This window comes from Halichoeres trimaculatus, unplaced genomic scaffold (assembly GCF_033239565.1).
Source record: "Halichoeres trimaculatus isolate MK-OKI-2021-1 unplaced genomic scaffold, fHalTri1.1 fHalTri1_scaffold_11, whole genome shotgun sequence".
Classification (NCBI taxonomy): Eukaryota; Metazoa; Chordata; class Actinopteri; order Labriformes; family Labridae; genus Halichoeres; species Halichoeres trimaculatus.
The window spans coordinates 17,584,782-17,605,953 of record NW_027437189.1 but is presented as its reverse complement, the minus strand read 5'-3'; the positions used below and the strand labels follow the sequence as shown (position 1 = coordinate 17,605,953).

The 21,172-nt window shown below is 38.5% G+C and overlaps 1 protein-coding gene across 1 annotated transcript in view; it reads right to left on the bottom strand.

Moving 5' to 3' along the window:
* The window catches only part of LOC141799175 (piezo-type mechanosensitive ion channel component 2), a 34,380-nt gene extending 16,307 nt beyond the window's left edge, over window positions 1–18,073 (bottom strand). Inside the window, exons 1-31 of the mRNA XM_074681319.1 lie at window positions 18,005–18,073; window positions 17,104–17,199; window positions 14,820–14,921; window positions 14,532–14,577; window positions 14,165–14,327; window positions 13,880–14,093; window positions 13,533–13,746; window positions 13,229–13,400; window positions 12,157–12,261; window positions 11,890–11,931; window positions 11,554–11,686; window positions 11,287–11,435; window positions 10,558–10,824; window positions 9,988–10,096; window positions 9,353–9,474; window positions 8,376–8,435; window positions 6,388–6,536; window positions 6,119–6,283; window positions 5,560–5,601; window positions 5,229–5,261; window positions 5,001–5,110; window positions 4,455–4,630; window positions 4,054–4,230; window positions 3,678–3,842; window positions 2,815–3,015; window positions 2,524–2,728; window positions 1,895–1,996; window positions 1,631–1,796; window positions 609–852; window positions 386–482; window positions 39–198 (exon numbers count right to left, since the gene is read on the bottom strand). Coding sequence (XP_074537420.1) covers window positions 39–198; window positions 386–482; window positions 609–852; window positions 1,631–1,796; window positions 1,895–1,996; window positions 2,524–2,728; window positions 2,815–3,015; window positions 3,678–3,842; window positions 4,054–4,230; window positions 4,455–4,630; window positions 5,001–5,110; window positions 5,229–5,261; window positions 5,560–5,601; window positions 6,119–6,283; window positions 6,388–6,536; window positions 8,376–8,435; window positions 9,353–9,474; window positions 9,988–10,096; window positions 10,558–10,824; window positions 11,287–11,435; window positions 11,554–11,686; window positions 11,890–11,931; window positions 12,157–12,261; window positions 13,229–13,400; window positions 13,533–13,746; window positions 13,880–14,093; window positions 14,165–14,327; window positions 14,532–14,577; window positions 14,820–14,921; window positions 17,104–17,199; window positions 18,005–18,068 — 4,250 coding nt within the window. The 5' untranslated portion in view covers window positions 18,069–18,073. The remainder of the gene's footprint in view (window positions 1–38; window positions 199–385; window positions 483–608; window positions 853–1,630; window positions 1,797–1,894; window positions 1,997–2,523; window positions 2,729–2,814; window positions 3,016–3,677; window positions 3,843–4,053; window positions 4,231–4,454; window positions 4,631–5,000; window positions 5,111–5,228; window positions 5,262–5,559; window positions 5,602–6,118; window positions 6,284–6,387; window positions 6,537–8,375; window positions 8,436–9,352; window positions 9,475–9,987; window positions 10,097–10,557; window positions 10,825–11,286; window positions 11,436–11,553; window positions 11,687–11,889; window positions 11,932–12,156; window positions 12,262–13,228; window positions 13,401–13,532; window positions 13,747–13,879; window positions 14,094–14,164; window positions 14,328–14,531; window positions 14,578–14,819; window positions 14,922–17,103; window positions 17,200–18,004) is intronic.
* Window positions 18,074–21,172: the final 3,099 nt, after the last annotated feature.

Genomic DNA, 21,172 nt, shown 5'->3' with positions numbered 1-21,172 from the left:
ATATGAGGATATATGTAGAGCATGGGTGGAGTACAGACCTGGAGGCTAGTATCTTAGAAGACTTGAGGTCAGCTACTATGTAGAGGAAGTAGTAGCTCAGGAAGACCCTCCTCTGTGCCAGGAGAACAGTGAAACAGATTGCATCCCAGACGATGCCAGCCTCACCTTCAGGTAGCTCACATTTATCATCAGGCTCGGCTGAAACACAACCGGAAAATTATCTCTTTAACTAAAGAGAATGAGCTCCATGAACAAAGACAGTTCACGCACTGTAAATGTTACAAAATCAAAGAATTCTTCTGTAAATGTTCATCATTTGCTCTCATACAAACACTGTTTAGTGAAATTTAGGATGTTGTAAAAATTATCCATGGATGATACTTACGGACATCATAGCCTTTAATGGTGCAGAACATACTAAAGGCTTGAATCAACCAGCAGCCATTCTTCAATAGACTGCCCAAGTAGGCACAAGACCCAAGCTGATCACAAAAAGACAAGAATGGCATAAAAATACTGCAACTTACAACATTTAAACAGAGCATCATCAATAGGACAGCGTGCTTTTTAAATGACTTGGTGAGCTTCTTCACAGTGTAAGAACTCACAGACAGCAGGTTCTTCATGGTGATCACAAAGCAGGTGTATCCAATGAGCCAGTCCCAAAGTCTCAAAATGTATCTGACCGGCTGCATCAACACGCTTCCACCAAACAACATGAAGTAGAAACAAGCTACCAGGTAGCCCAGACAGAAGATATTGATCCGTGTGGTGCCAGTGATGAAGATAAGGCACAGCACCAGCCAGAAGAAGTAGCTGAACACAAACACCTTCACCATGTCGAGGTAGCTTCTGTTGAACAGACAGAGTGGGTCGGCATAGAAAAGCAGCAAGAATAGATTATGGTACCAGAAAGACAGGAAATATGAGGGAGACGTTGATGATAAATACCAAAAAAATCTCATTCTTCCCAACAAAATGCCCCTCCAGCATTCTCAGTGCATTTGTATTAACTTGACACCCAAAAAAGTAAATCAGTGATCTAAATCTATCACCTATGAAGCTGAATGGAGCTCTGGCCCCTAACATGTAACTCATACAAGAGGAGACATTCACTAGAAGCTTAAATGTAGAGTCTGAAGGATTTTCCTAAAAAAAAAAAAAGAATGTCTACTTTTACAGGAATAATCCTGTAAAATCATCTCCTACAGGTCTCTGTATATGTGTGTCTGCTCCAACCCCCTCCTCAACCTGTATTTTGATTTTTTTTGTTGTATTAGGATGAAAGTAGGTGTGGTCACATCAGCCAATTACAGAGTGCCCAGTGTTCAAGTGAGTTTGTTTGTTGATGATCAGGAGTCGAAGAAGCTATCCTGAACGGCTACGATGGTGGACACAGTACAGAAAGGAAAATACAACCAAAGTGTGTTGGTGTGCGCTGCCGCTGGCACTGAGCCAAGCAGGAGGAGCCCTGTTTGAATTTGTGGTTACTAACAAGTAATGAAAATTCCTTCACACCCTACCTTTAATAACCAAGCTTTGGTTATTCCCTGCTCTTGTTTTTAATTGTATACTCTCAAGAGGAGAACATACTGGACATAAAATAAGGAGAAAGAGGATTGTTACTGACCTGCAGTGTAGGAAGTTATCAACAGGGATGTACTGATTAAATGAGCAAGGATCCAAACTTCGACTGATCTCCACATTATCTCCCGCCAGCAGTCGCACAGCTGCTCTGTTCTCCTCCTCAAACATCTGCCACTGCAGAGACGAGCAGAGCAGCAGGAGGTGGTCATCTGCAGAGAGCAGGAGGGACGAGGAGGGCGAGGGGTCAAAATCTGACAGGAGGAGGAATGGGTTCAAAGACATGATAAACCAGTTGAGATGAACTCACAGAAAATAAACAGAGGATTGGGTCTCATGGCAAAGTCCGGCAGGTAAAACCACTTTATAACATTAGAGGTCAGAGGCTGAAATGCAGTTCTCCAAGGGTAATCTGAAAAAAAGAAGACTAGTTTGAAGCTGGCAAGACAACAATTTCCAACAACTGACGTCTCATTTTATCTAAAAAACTGAAACATGCGCACAAACAAGATTTTAACTGACAAAGGGGGAATCAGAAAGTACTTTTTTTTAAATAAATGGATGATAAAATGTATAATGAAATGTTAAATAATGCATCCTCATTTTTTTCAATATGTTTACCCTGATCTTTCAGATATTAAAATGGATATATTACATATTTTTTTGACATTTTATGAGGTAGTGGGTGCATATATTAGAAGATGAATGATTAAAAATGTAATCAGATCAAATTACAAAAAATTATTAATTTCTTTCTTACAGCTGATTAACAGACATGTAAATTTGATAATATAAAAAACACTCTGATGATGGATAATTCACTTGTATTCGTTATGAAGTAAGTATTCTTTATATTTTTTCTTTCTTTCTATGCATTTGTGAACAAACGTGTATCCAGAAACTGGATAAAAGCTACGTGTATTAAATAAAAATCCATACCAACACAGAGAGCAGGAGGGATGCCAATGCACAGCAGGTACTGCAGCACCATGAGCCCAGCAGTGAAGCAGCAATATTTAGGCCACACCTCTCCGATGGCCTTCCTCCGCCTCCGCGACAGCACAGCCATTAAAGCACAGGAATGTAGCAGAGCATAGAAATCCATCCTCTGGCCAATCACGTTCACTGCCACAATTAAGCTGATCTAAGGAAAAGTGTTGTCACCAATACAACATCAGACATACTTTAAGCTCACAGACTTTCAAAAACCCCTCCAGGCCCTGAAAGTACCTCCAGTCCAAACTTGTAGAAGCAGTAGTTGATGAAGTACTTGATGCAGGGCAGAACACCGTGGTCGAGGTGCTGCCTTGTGATGCCCTGGAATATAATGCTGAAGGGTGGAGGTTTGAGGTCATTGTGGAGGCGGAAGTAGAGCTGATGCCGCTGGACAGTAGCTTCAAAAACCAGTAACCCCAGCACCATCAGGTGGTTCTGTAACAGGAAACACACTTAGTAAAGGAAAGGAGGAGGAGCTGTGGATTGACTGTCAAAGACTTAGAAACCAAGTCAAACTCATTGAGGAACTCAATCAAACAAAAGTTGTAGATGATAATAGTTTAAGAATAAATCCAGTACCTTTATCGTACTTAAAAAAAAACGAGTAGCAGGGTCAGTGAGATCTTGGAAATCTCCTTTCAAAACACACTTTTACAGACTTAATTTTAATGTAACTAATTTTCATCTTCATTTTTTATAATAATTATTCTCTTTCTTCATTTTTTATTCTCCTTTGACACTGACCCTTTGACCTCCACTAAACCCTTTTATTGGTTTTATGTTTGTCTATTCACCCTATTAATCCATTCATTTAATCATTTTTACCTCACTGTTCCACGTCCTATTAACCTTATCTATTTCCTTCATTGTGATGAGTTTTCCCTTCCCCTCAAAAAGCCATCTGTTTCATCATACCACTGCTTAGCTTTCTCTGGGACATGTTTGTCTTGTTACATCATTACTAAATGATAAAACTATCTTACTTTCTCTGTTTACATAGCCCTGGTTACAACCCTTGAAAAAAAACATCTGGCCTTAAATATGAAACATAAATAGAGCATAAACCTGATGCAAAGAAATAAAGTTTCAGACCATACCCTGAGACAAGGGAGGATCCTGCCTTCACATTTACGCATTGCTCCACACCAGTACACCGGGTCCACAGGCTCAATGTAGAGGATGGATCTTCTGAGCAGTTCCATCATGTTTCCTCTCAGCTCTGCTTCATCATCCAAACCTGAGCTGTTGGACGGTATTAGGCCCTTTGAAAAAGTGATAAAAGTTTAATATGGAAATTGTGCTCACCCTATGTTTCTAAAAAAAAATGACTGGGGCCAAGTATGGAAGACTACCAGAGAAAAACTGTTTGTACACTGAAAACACCACAGGACAGTTACATAAAACCAAGAAATTAATCTGCTGGCCAAGAGAAGAACCAAGTCTAAGCCTAAACACTCAGTTACAGATACTTACGGCTGTGCAGTTGGAGGAGTAATCGAGGGGTTGGATTACTTTGAGCTGGTAAAACATCTTGCACACCACCATGACACAGGCCCACACAGCAGAGATACTTGATGCCAAAGGTCGTAGACGTGGAAATGGGAGTGCAAAAACCCACAGGACCAGGAAGAGCAGGTTCATCAGAGATACCTGTTGAATGTAAATCACAACTTGTGTTTTTCTTTCTGTGAGACAGCACATTTTGTCAGGCCAAATAAGCAAAAGGCTTTAAACAGTAAACAGTAATTTCAGGATTGAAAATGTCTGTTGTAATATTGTGTAGATAAAAAGAAAGAAACAATTTTCTTTCAAGCAGACAGCAAAGTGCTATAAAAAGACCTTGCACGCGCACACAAGCATAGCTCATATCCCACCTCTTGCAGGGACACCCAAATGATGCCAGAGGAAACAATTTTAAGGCTGTGGAGCTCCAGCAGTCTCCAGCTCTGCTCCTGGAGCTTGTAGAGCCCTAATAGAGCGTGGACAAGAAGCAGACTCGCTCTGTCCACAATCACAATCCACTTGTCCTCACGACTGCTCTGGAGAGGCACTAGAAGGAAGAGATGGTGGCGGGGGGAGGGGAAGGGCATTAGACATAATCATACCCCCACATTTTTTCATTATTTGGAAAGCAAACAATGAAAAACTGATAAATTATGCTCAACTGCATTGAAGTAACACAATAGTAAACCATTTTAAAACTCAACAGAGGGGTTTTCATTCTTAGCATTAAATTAAAACCTACATTAACTGGGCCAGTGGTTGAACCAGTGGGAATGAATGTGTCAAAGGTAAAATGGTGTAACAGAATAGGAAGCTCATTCTTGTAAATCAAAGTATTTATAAGTGAGACTATTTCAGGATTGAAGTCCGAGCAGTGGCTTTAAACAAACAGAAACAAAGGAACCATCTGGTTTTACCTTCTTCTGTCATCTCCTGCGCCTCAGTCTCTTTGTCCTGGGAAGTTTGGAGCCCAATGCTGTCGAGAGTCTCTTGACTTTTTCCATTTCCCATCTGCTCCTTGACGAGCCTAGAAAAAGAAGAGTTTTTAAACTTTGACAAAAGTTGTTTTTTAAAGTTTTTTTTTTGTCCCTTAAATTCCACCTAGTTTTCAAACAGCAAGCAACAAGATCAGAGAACAGTCTTACCTTTTCTGGAATTTTACCAGGATTTCCTTGATTCTGGAAAATAAAATGAAAACAGATTCTAAATTTGAAGGAAGTATTACTGTATTACACAAAGGATTTCTAAATTGGTAATCATTATGTATGATTATGATCAACAAATATCTTCACCTATAAAATTTAACTGGGACCTGTTGTTCTTCACAGACTGTACATTTACACGAGTTGTTTACAGCCCATTTTAACTCAAAAAGTTTGTGTTAATAATCGAGTCAGACTGAACTTTGTATGACGACTGAAAGATTTTCAATTGTAGGAGCGATAAAACATGTTAACAAATAAATGTGTCTCTCACGTCTCAGAAATCACGTTGACTGAATTCTTGAACTCTTCTTCCCTGGGTGGAGAGAAGAATGGATCAGACAAGAGACAACGAAGAAGATAAATAATGAGTTAAGAAAGATTTTTGGGTTGAATGACCCCATCCAGAACAGCACAGTATGAAGCTACAGCAGCAACATATTTGGTCACAGTGAATGAAGGATCTAGGGCTTTTAAACATTTAAATTGAAAAAAAAAAAAAGAATCAAATTACTAAGCTTGATTTAAAAGTACCCCCCAATCCATCAAAAAGTCTTTAAAGATAGCACATAAGGCATACAGTTTGTCTATTCTGGACTACCATAGCTAGAAACATAGTGGTGCGGGATGGTGGCGATATGGAAAGGAATCAGCTCCTTATGTAGATACAAACTGTACACTATACGTACATATACATACTACCAACTGGTATCCAGTTACAGAACAACAACTGCAGCTGCTGAAGATCCATTTGAGGGTTGATCCCATGACTATATGGCTAAAAGTTTCAATATGTTAATGTACTATTCACAATCACATCATTTCTGTCTCACCTGGAAACCTGTCTGACAGGAACATTGTCGAGGTCAGTAAGGGTCAAGAAGTCTGAGTTGAAGTAGTGCAGCTGGAGGATACAAGCCAATAGGAAAGCAGCAGGAAGCAGAATACGTGCAAACAGCTCCACGGTGTCATAACGCTCCAGACCAATGTCGCGAAGACTGAAAATGAAACAAATGATAATTTGAGAACAAGAGTCCAACACGATGATCATTACATAACTCTAAACTTTCCTGCTTTATTCTTAAAATATAAAAAGACTCACCCATCCTCAGACATACCCATGATCTGCCTGAACAGACCAGAAACACTCCTGAACTGGTACATGTAGATGGCTATCAGTACCACCATGGAGTAACCAACCACCACCGCCCAAAACGTCTTTAAAAGACGCCTCCACACATCATAACGGATCTAAGGAGAGACAAACCCACAACATCATTCACAGTCTAAAGAGACCCTCTTGAATCAAACTACTGTTTTGATTTTGATTATTTATTATCTGCTTGGTTAGGTAGGAGGGACATTGGTATTTTGAGGATGCAAAAAAACTAACCGTGCCATAGACCAGAGAAAAACCTGGTCCAAAGCCAGTGGGGAATTTTGTTCATGATATTACTGATAGTAAAAAAGGGTAACGCTTTATATTAAGATCCTGTAATAAGCATTAATAAGACCCTTGTAAGTACTTATAAGATGCTTATTCACACTATTATTTGTTTATAAGACTATATAACTGCTCAATAAGTGTTTAATAAGGTCATTGTAATAGTTCATACAAGACAACTTAATCTATAAGGTATATGGAACCTAGCCCTAACCCTAACCCTCTTTGTTTTTTGTCTTCTGCTTTTGTCTGTCATAAGCCCTACCCCAGCCCTTCCCCTAAACCTAACCATTCGGGGCCCCATGCCTCAACCTAACCTGCAGGGCCTCATGCCTAACCCTTACAATGACTTTATTAAACATGTATTAAGCAGTAATATAGTCTTATAAACAAATAATAATGTGATTAAGCATTTTATAAGTACTTACAAAGGTCTTATTAATGCTTATTACAGGACCTTAATATAAAGCGATACCTAAAAAGGTAAATCGTGCATCGGCAATCAGGCAAGTCCTCAACACACATGAGACTTGGAACAGCGCTTAAACTCAAAATAAAACATTAGTGTATTTACATACATTTAAGCTGGGAAAACGCTTAACTGGCAAGTACATTTGAGAAAAAAAAAAGCCATGTGATCCGGGAGTAATGCATTAAGGAAGTTTTTAAGCCAAACTTTCTGTAATATTAAACACATGGGACATTTAATTTTGTTAGATTGGAAATGTCTGCAATTTCAAATAGTCAGTGTTAATGACTACTCTGACTGGCTGTGGCTGCTAATAATAAACATCCTTCGGTTACTCATTCGCAGTGGAATTAGCAACATGACTGCTGGACAAGAAGACCTTTTAAGCAGTCTTAAAGGGAAAGAGCTGACATGGCGACCAACATGTATCTGCCCTAGCCAGTTACTTGATGACATAGATAAAAGAGTCTTTTCCATGTAAACAGCTTTCCATGAGGGCTTTCCACGCAGTCCTCAACTGTTTTTTTTTTTATTATGTATAAATTCTAAGCTCACTAGTGAAGGTGTTCACTTTTGGGCCTTGATTGTAAGCTTTAGGTTGTTTAAAACAGGCTTATGTTTCTGTCTCATATTCCATCACCTCTACAGCCATTAGGCCTTCCTGTAAGTGCCTGCCATGTTTCTAAAAGGTCAGCAGAAACATGATGGGGAGAAAACAGGAAAACAGCAGCAAAAACTGAGTGATTATGACTCATAATCAATACTTTTAACAGCAAAATTGTTACAATCAGCAGCATGTGGACTTTTAGTGTGTGCTTTCCCAGAGTTTGTGGCAAGAGGCTGAATTATTCTGAATCACTGATGATGATGATTTTGGTGTTAACACATTACAATGTTATATACACATGGACAGGCTTTAATTTATGCAGCAGCTAAATTTTGATAGACAATTTTCTTTCTCCACTTATTAAGTAATACGATATCAAAACGATGTTTGCACACTTCTTCTTGACCATGTTAACATATACATGTATATGAGTTCACAGAAGAAGCTGAATGAGGAAGCTCATCTTTACACCGCAGAAAACAACCAAACTGCCTGCTGCTATTTACTAATAACCAGATCACTTATAAAACTGAGCTGGTGAAAGAAACAGAAATCTTGAAAATCACAAACCTGGTAGAGGACAACACAGTAGAGGAAAAGGACAATGTAGAGGATCTTGTAGACGACCACCTTAACATGAGAAACAGTCAAGATTTAGGTCAGTTTGATACCTACATTGTATTTACTCAAGAAATCTGCTTTAGACTGAATGTGCAACTCAATGCCATAATGTCCCTGGGCAGCAGTTATAGCCTAACAATGTGAATCTGAAGTTTTTATCAGAATGACACAAAAAACTATTTTTTCCCCTTTTTTTTCAAGTAAATTGGAGTATGGGTTTGTCTATGTGGGTGTTCACAAATTAAGGGCGTGGTCACATCACTTTAAGAAGATCTGGTCCATAGAGCCACACAGCCAAAAGTGATGAATTTAGTTATGCAAACCAATAGCTATACATTTGTGTTAATGCTAGGTGCCGCCCTGTTGGCTATGGCTTGCCTATTCACAGACATTGCTAACGGAGCTAACATCAGACACCAACGCCAGATTGGAAGAGCTTCACCTGCTGTGAGTAGACAGGATCTAGGAGACAGAGATGGAGCATGACTGAAGAAGCTCAGTCCTGGACCCTGTGGAGGTGGAGGCTGGCTGAACTGGACAATGATGGACAAGCTGTCATCATCTATTTTCTTATGGACCTTTTTGCACTTTCTATACACTGTCTTACTTTTGTTTTCTTGATTTTTGCTGTGACTTTAATTTTGTTGTACTTGTTACAGTGACAATAAAGTTCTATTCTATTCTATTCTATTCTATTCTATTCTATTCTATTCTATTCTTAATGCCCTCGGTAGAAGAGTTAAAGTACGCGGCTTATAAAGTTACAAAAATCTATCCAGATTTCTGACTTCATATCAGCCTTTGAGTTCTGCTGCAAAATTCCCTCCAAAGTTGTGATAACTTGAAATAGCAGTGTTAGAAAGAGACCACTTTAAAAATGAGGAAGTCTGGATTTTCCAGTGCTTTGTCTTTAAGTGGTACTGTACCTTTCCAGAGAAGCTGACCACAAAGAACATGGAGCAGCAGAACAGGATCCAGTATTTCACCAGCACCTCTTTCACTCCTGAAATCAACATTGCTACCAGAGGTGATGGTTGATTTTCCTCTGCTGAAAATGGGAAAAGTCATGGTGCAAACAAAATTAAGTGAAGGTTAATTGAAGGGTGAAGGAGATTTGAGGAGAGCAGTGGGGCATTTTAACTTTTTGTCAAACAATGTCATTCATCTAGCCTGACAAAAAATGAAAAGATTGTCATGAATTACACCAAACCTTACTGTTGTCCAAAGATAGTTGGTTAATTAGTTAATTAGACTTTATTTCATTCTGTCAAAAAGAACATAAAAAAAAAAATTCAGTACAAAAATAAAAATCTCAAAAATGAATGAAAAGAAGCAGAAAAGAGAGATAATCGTATCATATTTACCCTTCTCTTACATTATATTAATTAGTTAAACACATAATTCAAAAATAAAATAAAAGCTGAGATAGTAATGGCTATCTCTTAACATGCATTAGAGGTAAGTCATGTACATACCTGAAAATAACAAATACGTAAACAAAATGAATTAACAGTTACTGAAGTTTGTTGTTAAAATAAAACAGAATTTCAAAATGACTTACTTGAATCAGTTTTAACTTCATCCAAAGACTGTGCTTTCAAACTCTGCTCCTCTTGCCTCTCTTTCAGCTGCTGGCGAAACATCAGCCAGAAGCTGAAGCTATAAAAGACCTGCAACACATGCAGTGTGTCATGATCAAAATAAACTTGATGCACATACACAAACAGTTGAGCAAAATGCACAGTCATTCTGATAAGATATTCATAATAAAAAATAGCACATCAGCACAATTGGTGCAAATGTTATCACAGCACGCACAGATTTTAAACTTCACTTATTGGGTTGAAAAGTTGAATACATTAAGTTACGAAGGACCTTTTAAAGCTTTTTGATGTCTTTGGTACGAAGAAGAAAAACACTTAAGTGCTCCCTGGGTAGACTTTCATAAACCTTACCAGAGCTATCTTCTATCTGACAATATCCCATCCAAGATAATTTCAAACGGGGGTTGTTGACTTCTTTCAGACTTATTGACCCTTGAGTCAGTGAAAAAGACACTCTTGCATAGCCAAATGTAATCACAGCACCAGTAACAGTTGCAACTTCTGACACATTAACGATTGTGTCTCACCTTAGCTCCCAGGTGAACACAGGGCGCAGGGTGGTAACTGTTCAGGTCAAAGTCCACTATTACAGCTTGGGGGAGACCAGGGTACAATTCGGCCCGGCTCAAACGGAGCCCACTCAGAAATCCAAGCACGAGCAGCACAGTGCCGTAGATAGCAAGGAACGGGGCGGACATCATGGCGTAACGGCGTCGGTCTCTCATCATCCAGATTATACAAGACCACACCAGCAGGGCGAAAGTCAGCCAGTTGTTGTAGGTGATACTCCACACCTAAAAATATATAAATAAATAAATAAATAAATAATAATTTTTTACCGCTTTGTTTTAAGTCCTAGTACTGTTGTCAGAGAAATATTGGCAGCATTTGTCTGGTTTTTATTAATCCTGAAGTATTGTTTAAAACAGAGCCTATGCTGCCTACACTAACAGGGGTGATACTGGGTACTCCACAAATGGGTTCCATTTCTTAACATTCAGTAGGTTAATTTGGGTAAAGTTAGACATGCAACAGGGGGCTTAAAAGTTTATCAACAATAACAATGAACAAATTTGAAACTGTTTGACAAAAAAATCATTTTTCATGGAATTACAAAACACTTAAATTCAAAATAATGTTTCCTTTCCTGTTTTTTTTTCTCTTAAGCTGATCAGCCTGATCATCACAGTCATATATACTGAAAGACTCTTCGCTGAACTTAAAAACCTTTATAAATGAATATAAACATTGTGTACCATCATGATGATGAGGGCACTGACATAGCTGTGTTTTTGCACCAACTGTCCAAAAATCACCAGGCCACTTGGGCCTGTGGTAGGAGGTGGTGTCTCTGCTGCCAACTCCTCCCCAACCTCTTCACCCATTTCTTTCTCGCTCTTAGTCTCTAGCACAAGGAAATGAAAAACATAAGGATAAAAAGTGAGGGTTAAGTCAAAGGAAAAAACACACTCAAACCTGTAATGATTGGATTTAATGTGTGAGTTACTAAGGTTTCAAGATACCATGTGGCAGGGAGTCTTTGCTGCCATACTGTGGTGGAGAGTAACAGTTCGTGTATCCTGCTCCTGGTAACAAAGATCCCAGGTCGTTTGCATGAACTTCTTGCCAAGGACTCTCTGTCATTAAAATCATTGGCTGTGAAGTAAGAAGAAAAACATATTGTATACTGAAAAAAATATCAACATGTCTAACACATAATCTATAATGAATATAAAGTATAATAAAAATAACAACAAATAATCCCCCCTCTGGGGATCAATAAAGTTTTATCTCATCTCATCTCATCTCGTCTCATCATGCTAATAATGCCAAACTGCATAAATAATAAAATGACTTACCTCGTCAGGAAGGTAGGTTTCATCGTCTGTGCTGCTTAGAAGCTGATAAATTAAGCACATCATAGATTGGTGTCACAAAAGACATACATTATAAAATATGTGACAAAGAAGACACCTTAGAGCTTATGTGGGCTAGAAGACTTTCCTTGGATGTTCAGGTAATGAACATCTAACTAGAAGCAGAGCAGTGGGTCAATACTGATGATGAGTGGCAGAAGCACATGAATAATAAAATCCAAGAAAAGCACATCCATGGTTGTAGTTTACCTCTTGCTTATCCCCTGAAATATAGATGACCCTGGAGAAGCTCGGAGGAGCATCTGAGTTTTCCAATGGACTCTCTGGCTCTTCACCATCACCTCCAACTGTGTCCTGAAACAAGCAGCTATTAATGTCCTGTCACTATGTAAACATTATGAGTAATAATTGTCTGTAATAGTAGAGTTTTTAGGGTAATCATAGTGTAGGTAGGGCTTGAAGTAGCATTGTTAGCACAGTTGCAAAAGTTGTTGCAATAAATTGTGGTACAGGTTAAAAACTATGAGCAGACTTTGAGTGATAGTACTCGGCTGTGTTACCTTATTAAAAGGGAACCACTAACTAGGGATGGGTACCTTTACCATTTGAAACGATACGGTACCGGTTCCCAGTACCTGGCAAGCGGTACTGGTACTCAACGGTACCAATATTTGGTACTTTTTTGTGTTTATGTGGTAAAAAATAGCAATTAGTTTACTAATAAAATATAGATTTTTAATTTAACGTATTTATTCTTCAATAAATAACCTTGCAATGCTAATTTCATGTCCATACTGAAAAAAATGAAATCTTATCAAGTGTTTTTGTCTTATTTTCAGTAGAAAATGTCTTTTTAGACTAAATATGAGCCACATTTACCTGACCAGTCCAGAAAAATGTCTTGTTTCAAGTTATTTAAGGACAAAAATAAGGTCTTGATTGCTTGTAACAAGTAAAAAAATATTTATCTATCCAATGAAACAAGCAAATTTTCAAGTAAACTTTTCTTGTTCCAATGGCAGATTTTTTAATAACTTGTTACAAACGATTCAGACCTCATTTTTGTCTTTTGAAACAAGACATTTTTTTGGACTGGCTAGGTGAATGTGGCTCATATCAAGTATAACAGGAAAATTTTTGCAGTGCAGCATGGGAAATTCTCTTCCATTCCCTCACAGTCTTTTGACTTTTGACTTTTGACAGAATTTGGTCGGTACCGATAAAAGTACCTAATTCGGTACCCATCCCTACCACTAACATAAACCATTTCATAGACACATGTCTATTTAATATCTCTTGAAAAATGCATGAACACACTCACACAAACCTCCTCTGTAATGTGGACCCATTTGTGTAGCAGAGCCATCAGTGTGTAATAAAGCAGTAGTAAAACCAAAGGGTTGATGAAGTCAGGCCAGCTGACATGTGGGTGCAAACCAAGAGAGTGAGGGTCCGAACTGTTTGTCCTGATTACACCTGTCATCCCGAACAACCTGAGAGAGGGAGGAGCAGAGAACAAAATTAGAAATGAAGTAAGAGGAAAAGATGGTTTGATGGTGTGTGAGAGCACAATAGTGATACAAGCTTGTGTGTAGGCTGGTTTATTTATTTTTTTCATCTCACACCTGGCGAAGACGTCTTCTGGTGGCACAAGCTGCTGAGACAGGGGCAGCTGGTAGAGGTACAGAGCTAAGAGGTGTCCTCCACTGAAGATGGCCATCATCACACATAGAGAGCTGAAGAACAGGATGCCGATGGAGCGGCTGAAAACCCACCACCAAACCAGCCAGAGAAACACTCCAAAATATACACCTGAGGTGAGGGAGGGCAGTGTGATACCTACACACAGACGCACACACACACATAAACAAATGTTGAAAGATAAATTGAATGGATACCTTGAAATTATATTTGAATCAATAGTCCAAAGATTGACTAAAATTGTGTTCTCACACAAGCTACCATATTTTACCTGCAAGCCCAAGCAGCAATGTCACAACCACTTTCGCTGCTGTGTTCATAATTGCAGACACCAGCAGCCTCAGTCCAGCTGCAAACACCATCAGCTTCTGGACAAACTGAGGAGGGCCTGACTGAACCGGCATGGTGGTCTCATCTGAGCTGTCAAAGGACGAGCCCTCTGTGTCACTTTCTTCCCCGGACTCGCTTTCAGTTGTTTCTGCTTCCTGTCAAATTCATCAAACGATCAGATTGGTACCATTATGCATTCTGTTAGTTTTAACAGTTTGTGTGTTACCTCAGGGTCAGTTGTAGGCTGTATGCCGTTTTCATGGAGACTGACTTGTGGCACTGGACGCAGTAATTTTTTACACAGTCTGAGTATGAAGAGGGAAGAAAACAGGATGCCTACATCTGGAGCCAGGAGACGCACAATATTTCCAGGGTCCACTGAGCTGAACCTGAAAAAATGCATTCACTCATCCATTGGATCTCCACTGATATCCTTTCTCTTAATGAACAGTATATGTCTCTGAAATATTTTGTAGCATCTTTGAAAATTAAGCCACAGAAAAAAAGGTGTTTTACATTTCATTGAAGTTATAAGCGTTGATCTAAGTTGGAATAGTTTTATACTTCTGTATAGTGAAATGCATGACACCTACCTTACTATACCCAAATGGTAGAGGAAATCTTCCCAGAAGCCACTGACTGTAAAATTAAAAAAAGAAGTCATCAAATTAAACCCAAGGTATTCCACAGACTAAAAAAGTTTCACCAATTTGCATGTCACAAAATACATTTTTAAGAATAAAGATCTATTAATGTATTATTAACTTCTTAAAATCAATTCAATCAAAACTTATTTGAGATCAGTTTAAGAATCAGCTGACATGTCAGATATGTCAGATGTGTCAGGCAAAGAAGTGACACAAATGGTTATTTTGTTTCACCATGTGGAGGTATGTAGGCGAAGGGGATCTGCATGAAGCACTGCAGGGTCAGGAGGGTTAAGCTGGTGTAGATTATTCCCCTCAAGAATTGACCTGTTTTACCTGGACAGAGAAGCAATTGGTTAAAACAAGAAAGTGACAAAAGTGACAATTAAAAAACTCATAAAAGTCAAAGTGTCCAACTCCAAACTCAAAAAGCCCACTCTTCACAATTCTAGCTTTAGCTTTGACACTGCATAGCAAGTACTTAATGTGATTTAGAAGTTTTAGGAAATTTGTTTTCAGTGGAATGAATTCATCTCGACCTTTTGTCATAACATAATTTATGAGGTTTCTAAACCCTTGTGGAGACTTTTACAAACAAAAGAGCCAACCAAAGAGAGATACATGTCCGATTAGCTTTATGAATGAAATACCCAAGTTTGAGGTTCTTTTCAAATAGAAAGCTGGACCCAGAGTGGATGTTGGATGTTGTTGGGTTTCATGTAATGCTTTTTGCTTTTTTTTAACAGCTGATTGTTCATTTGAAATATATTAGCACTAACAACCTCTCTGTAAGTTAAAGGTGAGGTTCAAGTTGAACGCAAACATTGGTATGCTAGTGTTCTTACGGTTAAAACGCTAACACTTGGATGTTAAAGTGTGGAGTGATTGATCGCCACCCTTCTCTTTGCCTTTGCTGTTTTTGCTGTATAAATACTTTTGTAGTATTTCACATGATAACATATATAAATGACTATCTTGGATTCTTTAACCAAAAAACAAACAGTCTAATGTAAGTCTGGATGGCGTCTTCTTCGTCTGTTTGCTGTTAGCTTGATGGCAGAAGTTTAGACAATTACAACAGCAACATGAGAATAGTCAAGGTAGTCTGATTTGCTATTACATTTAATTCAAAATTAAGTGTGTGTGTGTGTGTCTGTATGAGTTAAATATATATATATATATATATATATATATATATATATATATATATATATATATATATATATATATATATATATATATATATATATATATGTGTGTGTGTGTGTGTGTGTGTGTGTGTGTGTAAAGCTAGATATAGATAGATAAATAGATCGATTGACCTATCGATAGATCGATCAATCGACAGACCAACCGACTGACAGACACACACACACACACACACACACACACACACACAGACAGATAGACAGATAAAGCTTTACATTTTGTTTCTTAAGTCTTAATCAAGGCATTAGTTTTCCTGGGAACAGAGTTTGATGCATGTAATCAAGACGTTAGAGACAAAAAGCAATAACAGCTGATGTTGCTCAACTTTAGCTGAGTGTGCAATTGTGCTGTCGGTGTTTAGGGTTTTTACTAAAAGCTTTGTTTCACTTATACCTCTCTGCTACCCTCTCTCCACACACACACACACACACACCCACACACACACACTACCAAGTATATAGATGGATGTACATAAACACATGAGTCACACACTGGATAAACACACACTTGACCACTTAGCCTAGGGGGCTAAGATCATAGTGGAGCGATGAAGACCACTGTGGGTTATGTGAAGCTTTCAAAGACAGGGTGAAAGGCAAACAGGTTTTAGATGAAGGGATGTAAAGTGTAAGAAAAAATGCTGTCAAATTGCTGACAACACATCTTTTAATTCCTCACTGTAATTACCAGGTTATGTATAATTGATTTTCCCATTCAAACCGCATCCTCTTTACAAAGTAGTTTGAGGGAGGGGTGCAGAAACTTTAATTCATCAGCAGGCAGTGATCAATACAGAGAAAGCACTTGCACAGCACACACACACACACACACACACACACACACACACACACACACACACACACACACACACACACACACACACACACACACACACACACACACACACACAGACTTTTTTCCAATTCAATATTGTCTCTTCTGCATTGTCTGTGCCATTTTAGCTTGTTGTTTGACAGACTATAGCAGAACACTTAACCTTTTGCAATTTGATTTTCTTAATCAACAAATTGTTTTTATGTACATGTTACAGAAAAACACCCAAGCATATGATGAATCTCCGAACATACATTACACAAAACCATATCTAAAGTAGAGAAGTCTTTAAATTAATTTTAAGATCTAACTTTCTCCATGACACCACATGAGTGAGGCACAGTGACATTCATTATTCACATTAGAACACTTTAAATTTAACTTGATCATCTTCACTACAGATGGGCACAAAATTTTGCATCAAGACTTTATGCTTTATAACTAAGTCTATGCAAAATCTGTGGAAATCTCCTACCTTTCATGGTAACCAGGCTGGGATTTGGCAGCAGAGGTAAAGTGAGCAAAAACAGGAAATACACCACTGACAGACCATTGTAGCGGAACGAAGAAGCTGAGGAAAGAAAACAACATGAAAGGGAAAGTCTCAATGCGTTTATTAATTCACAGACACTGTCTTTTTTATATTATCACAAGTATCCCACACTAGGGATGTCAAATGATTGAATTACCAAGGATTTGCTTTTTTTTCTTGTCTTGGTTATGATTTTGCCGTAGTATTCTGGTTTTTTTTTTTTTTTTTTTTTTCAAAAGCATCATAGGCTTCATACTCTCTTCAAATTACCTTGCAGTTATTGCTTAAGAATATTCACGTGACTAAAAATACCTCCTCAGTGACATTTTTTACAGTGAAAATCCACTTACACATAATCAAACAATGAGGAACATCAAAAATACAATTAACAGTATATTCAGTAAAACTAACCCAATTTTGCCTTTTCCACTGACATGCAAATTTACCAGAGATGGCTTAATAAAGTGGCTTAACAAACTGTATCTTGAATGCAGTTCTTATTCTCTTAGTTCATACTGTTGTAAGCAACATAAAAAGATGTTTGACTGAGCAAAGCTCCATTGTCCGCAAAGGGGCTAATGAGGAGTTTGTGGTTTCAGCGGGGTCAGAGTTGAACGGGACATGTAAGGGTTTTAGATTTTTGTTTAAAAAAATATATAAGCTGTGCAAATAAATGCAGAACGTATCATTTGATTGAGTTGGATTTTGTCCGATACTGTATTTATAGACAACTATAGACCATTGTTACTCTGAGTCTGATCTTTATAAGGTCTGAGAGTGTTGAAGGAATACTCTTGTTATACCCATTCACAACAAAGAAGTAACTGTACACACATCAACTCACCAGTCAACAGCAGCAGTGGCAGTACTAAGTTATACAGCATTCCAACTGCAAGGTCTCCCGCCATGTCTCCTCTGTTTCAGGGGACGCTGATACTCCCACTTCAGATACTGCCACCCTCTTGGTGTCTGCACAAACGTGTGAATGTCTCAAAAATGTTGAGGGGAAGTCTAACCCGCTTACACATTTCTCAGAGGAAAATAGAGCAACCTTGGTCAAAACATCCACAAGTACAGCAGTGAATGCAGGAAATAAATCCAACACACTCTTAAACCAGACGGAGATGATGTACCTTCACCGACGACCGTGAAAAAATTGTGGAGGGAGGAGAATCTTCATTTAAATGGTGTGATGATTATGACTCCTTCCACTCGTTGCCTGTCTCTCTGTCACACCCTCCTTTCCTTCCTCACCTCTTTCTCTCTCTGTCTCTCCCCCAGACATAATGGGCTGCAACCCAGCATCTCTGTTACCATGCTCATAACGAACCTTATATCACTCAGGAGAATACTGATATAATTTCACGGCAAAAAACATGTTCCAAATAGTACATCAAACAAGACCAAGAAGTAACAGAGACAAACATAATCCTCTGTTAAGACTTTGAGGTAGTACCTTAAAGTCTTCCTTTGCCTCCTATAGGGTTCTGTTGTCCAATGCCAGTATCTTTTCATGCATTCACTATCTCATTCTAATTTGTTGATTTCTGAAACCCAGACAGATATACAGTACAGTGTTTGTTTCTGCACAGCCGCATCAGCCTGGCTCATCATATTTGCCCTGTGGGGTGAAGGGAAGTGTATCTAATATTCATGGCTGTTAGGCCATTAAGAGCTGGTGTGACTACAGGGGAATGATCAATGTGAGAGCTGAGACTAACAAAAACATTAACTTGACTACAGAATACAGGAGGAAACTGCTCAATCCCCTTTATAATCTGATATTTTCATGTGTTAAATTACACCTCTGGTCACATAAAAAATGATGTCCAGAAGCTAAAATGGTACCTTCACTTTTAAAATGGTTCTATTCACAGACTTTACATTCAAAACTGATGACAGTATTTCTGTAAAACCCTTTGGTGTAATCAGTTGAGGTATGCTGATACACACGTTTAAGCCTATTTGATAAAGAAAATGTGAAAGAAGCTGCAACTGTCAGTCAGAAAAATATATAGATGTTTTCTCTTTAAGAATATTTCAAATATGTTCAGAATACTATGATGTCTCATTTCCTCATTCCCCATCAATCACCATAATGCCACAAAAGATTCAGAGAAGCTAACAGGCTCAACAAAAGTAAAGTTAAAGAGGACATATCATGCTGATCCCTGATTTAATACTTACATATAATATAATAAATTTGAAAACAAGACCTTTCACCCCCTGAATTTTCAAAAGAAGAGATATTGTATTTTTTTCTGATATCCTAGAACGAGATTTGATGCTTCTGAAAATAGGTCATTGCCAGGTGGCCGCGAGATTTCGACCGTCGTGACGACACGAGGTACCTTTCTTTTTTATTGGAGTAATCTGTTAAAGCAGCTCCTCCTCTGTGAAGTCAGTTCCTCACACAACCGCCACCGAGGGATACACCCACCAAGAGCCGAGTATAAACGTATAAACTATACATGTTATAGTACCGGTTTGACTCACCACACTGAAGCGTCCTGAGATGATCTGTGTCCAGGTGGATTTTCTTCCTCCTGAGCTGCAGAACTGTCCGGGTCTGACTCGGGGTCCAATACAAAAGGACGTATCCTACACTCTGCCATTTTATTAGTGCTATCAATTCCTTACGGTGAAGTTTTGGCAAACAGCAAACTTGCTCTGTCTGCCCCATCCAATATGGCGATTATGTAAATACTGCCATGCTGCAAAAACCGCCCCCTGGCTCTACCCCCTCCGCCCCTCTGATAGAACTGACCAATCCGAGCACAAAGGGCTGTGATGTTGCGGGTTACTGGAGGTCATTCTCGAAACGGAGCGTTTCAACGAGATCTTCAGAATGGCCTAAACTGATGATATTGAGAACGCTATTGTGGGCCAATGAAGGAACTAAATGACTTGTACTGAGGGCAGAAATGCTTTACAGGCATCCTAGTCTGGAATAGTGAAAAGGAGAAACAAGCATGATATGTCCCCTTTAACTAACAGAGTACTTACGTGTATTTGTTGCTAGATTATCAAAGATGATACTAATCTGTGGGAGAATAATGTCCAACTAACAAAAGGAAATGCACTCAGTTACTCCCCAGTATGGATGGGTACCGCATTAGGTACTTTTATCAGTACCAACCAAATTCTGTTTGCAGTACAAAGAACCAATTCACATAAAATCAAATTAAAAAAATGTTTTGGCACCTGGACGCATCCTTGTGACTGTGAGGGAGTGGAAGAGTAGGCGATTTTCTATACTGGACACAAACCACATCAGTGCAAGTTTATCTGTTGAGAAATAAATATGTTACATTGAAAAAATTTAATTATTAAACAAAGTAATATGTATTATCACATTAATACACACAAAAGTACCAAAAACTGGTACCATTGAGGACCGGTAATGGGTAACGATTGTCAGGTACTGGGCATCGGTACCATATTGTTTGAGATGTGAAAGGGACCCATCCCTACTCCCCAGCAGCATTTCTAAATTGATCATAAGAATGAGTGCTGAGGAGGCATCTTGAATTTCATGACAGTGCAGTTAACAAGAGAGCTGATGTGTGGGTCTTGGGTTGTGATGTTAAAGGAAAAAGTGTGTGTGTGTGTGTGTGTGTGTGTGTGTGTGTGTGTGTGTGTGTGTGTGTGTGTGTGTGTGTGTGTGTGTTCATTAGATAAAAAGCAAGATCAGGAAACCATATGTGAAGTTCTACCTACACTATTACTATAAAAACTGCTTGTTTTGTCACAGGCTTTGTAGCCAGATAATTGTGTTCTGTTCGCAGCGATGGGAAGCTTCAGAGTTCTAATAAAGGGCACTGAAATCAAATTGTTATGGATGATCAAATCTACAAAAAAATATATACAGCAAAATGATGCCATTAATGTTAATCAATGTTTACCAAATAAATAAAAAAGTGTACTTGATAAATATTTGAATGAACTACCAGGGATTATCATTTTAACCTTGAACTCATCACTTGGCATACTGTACTACATGATGTTTATG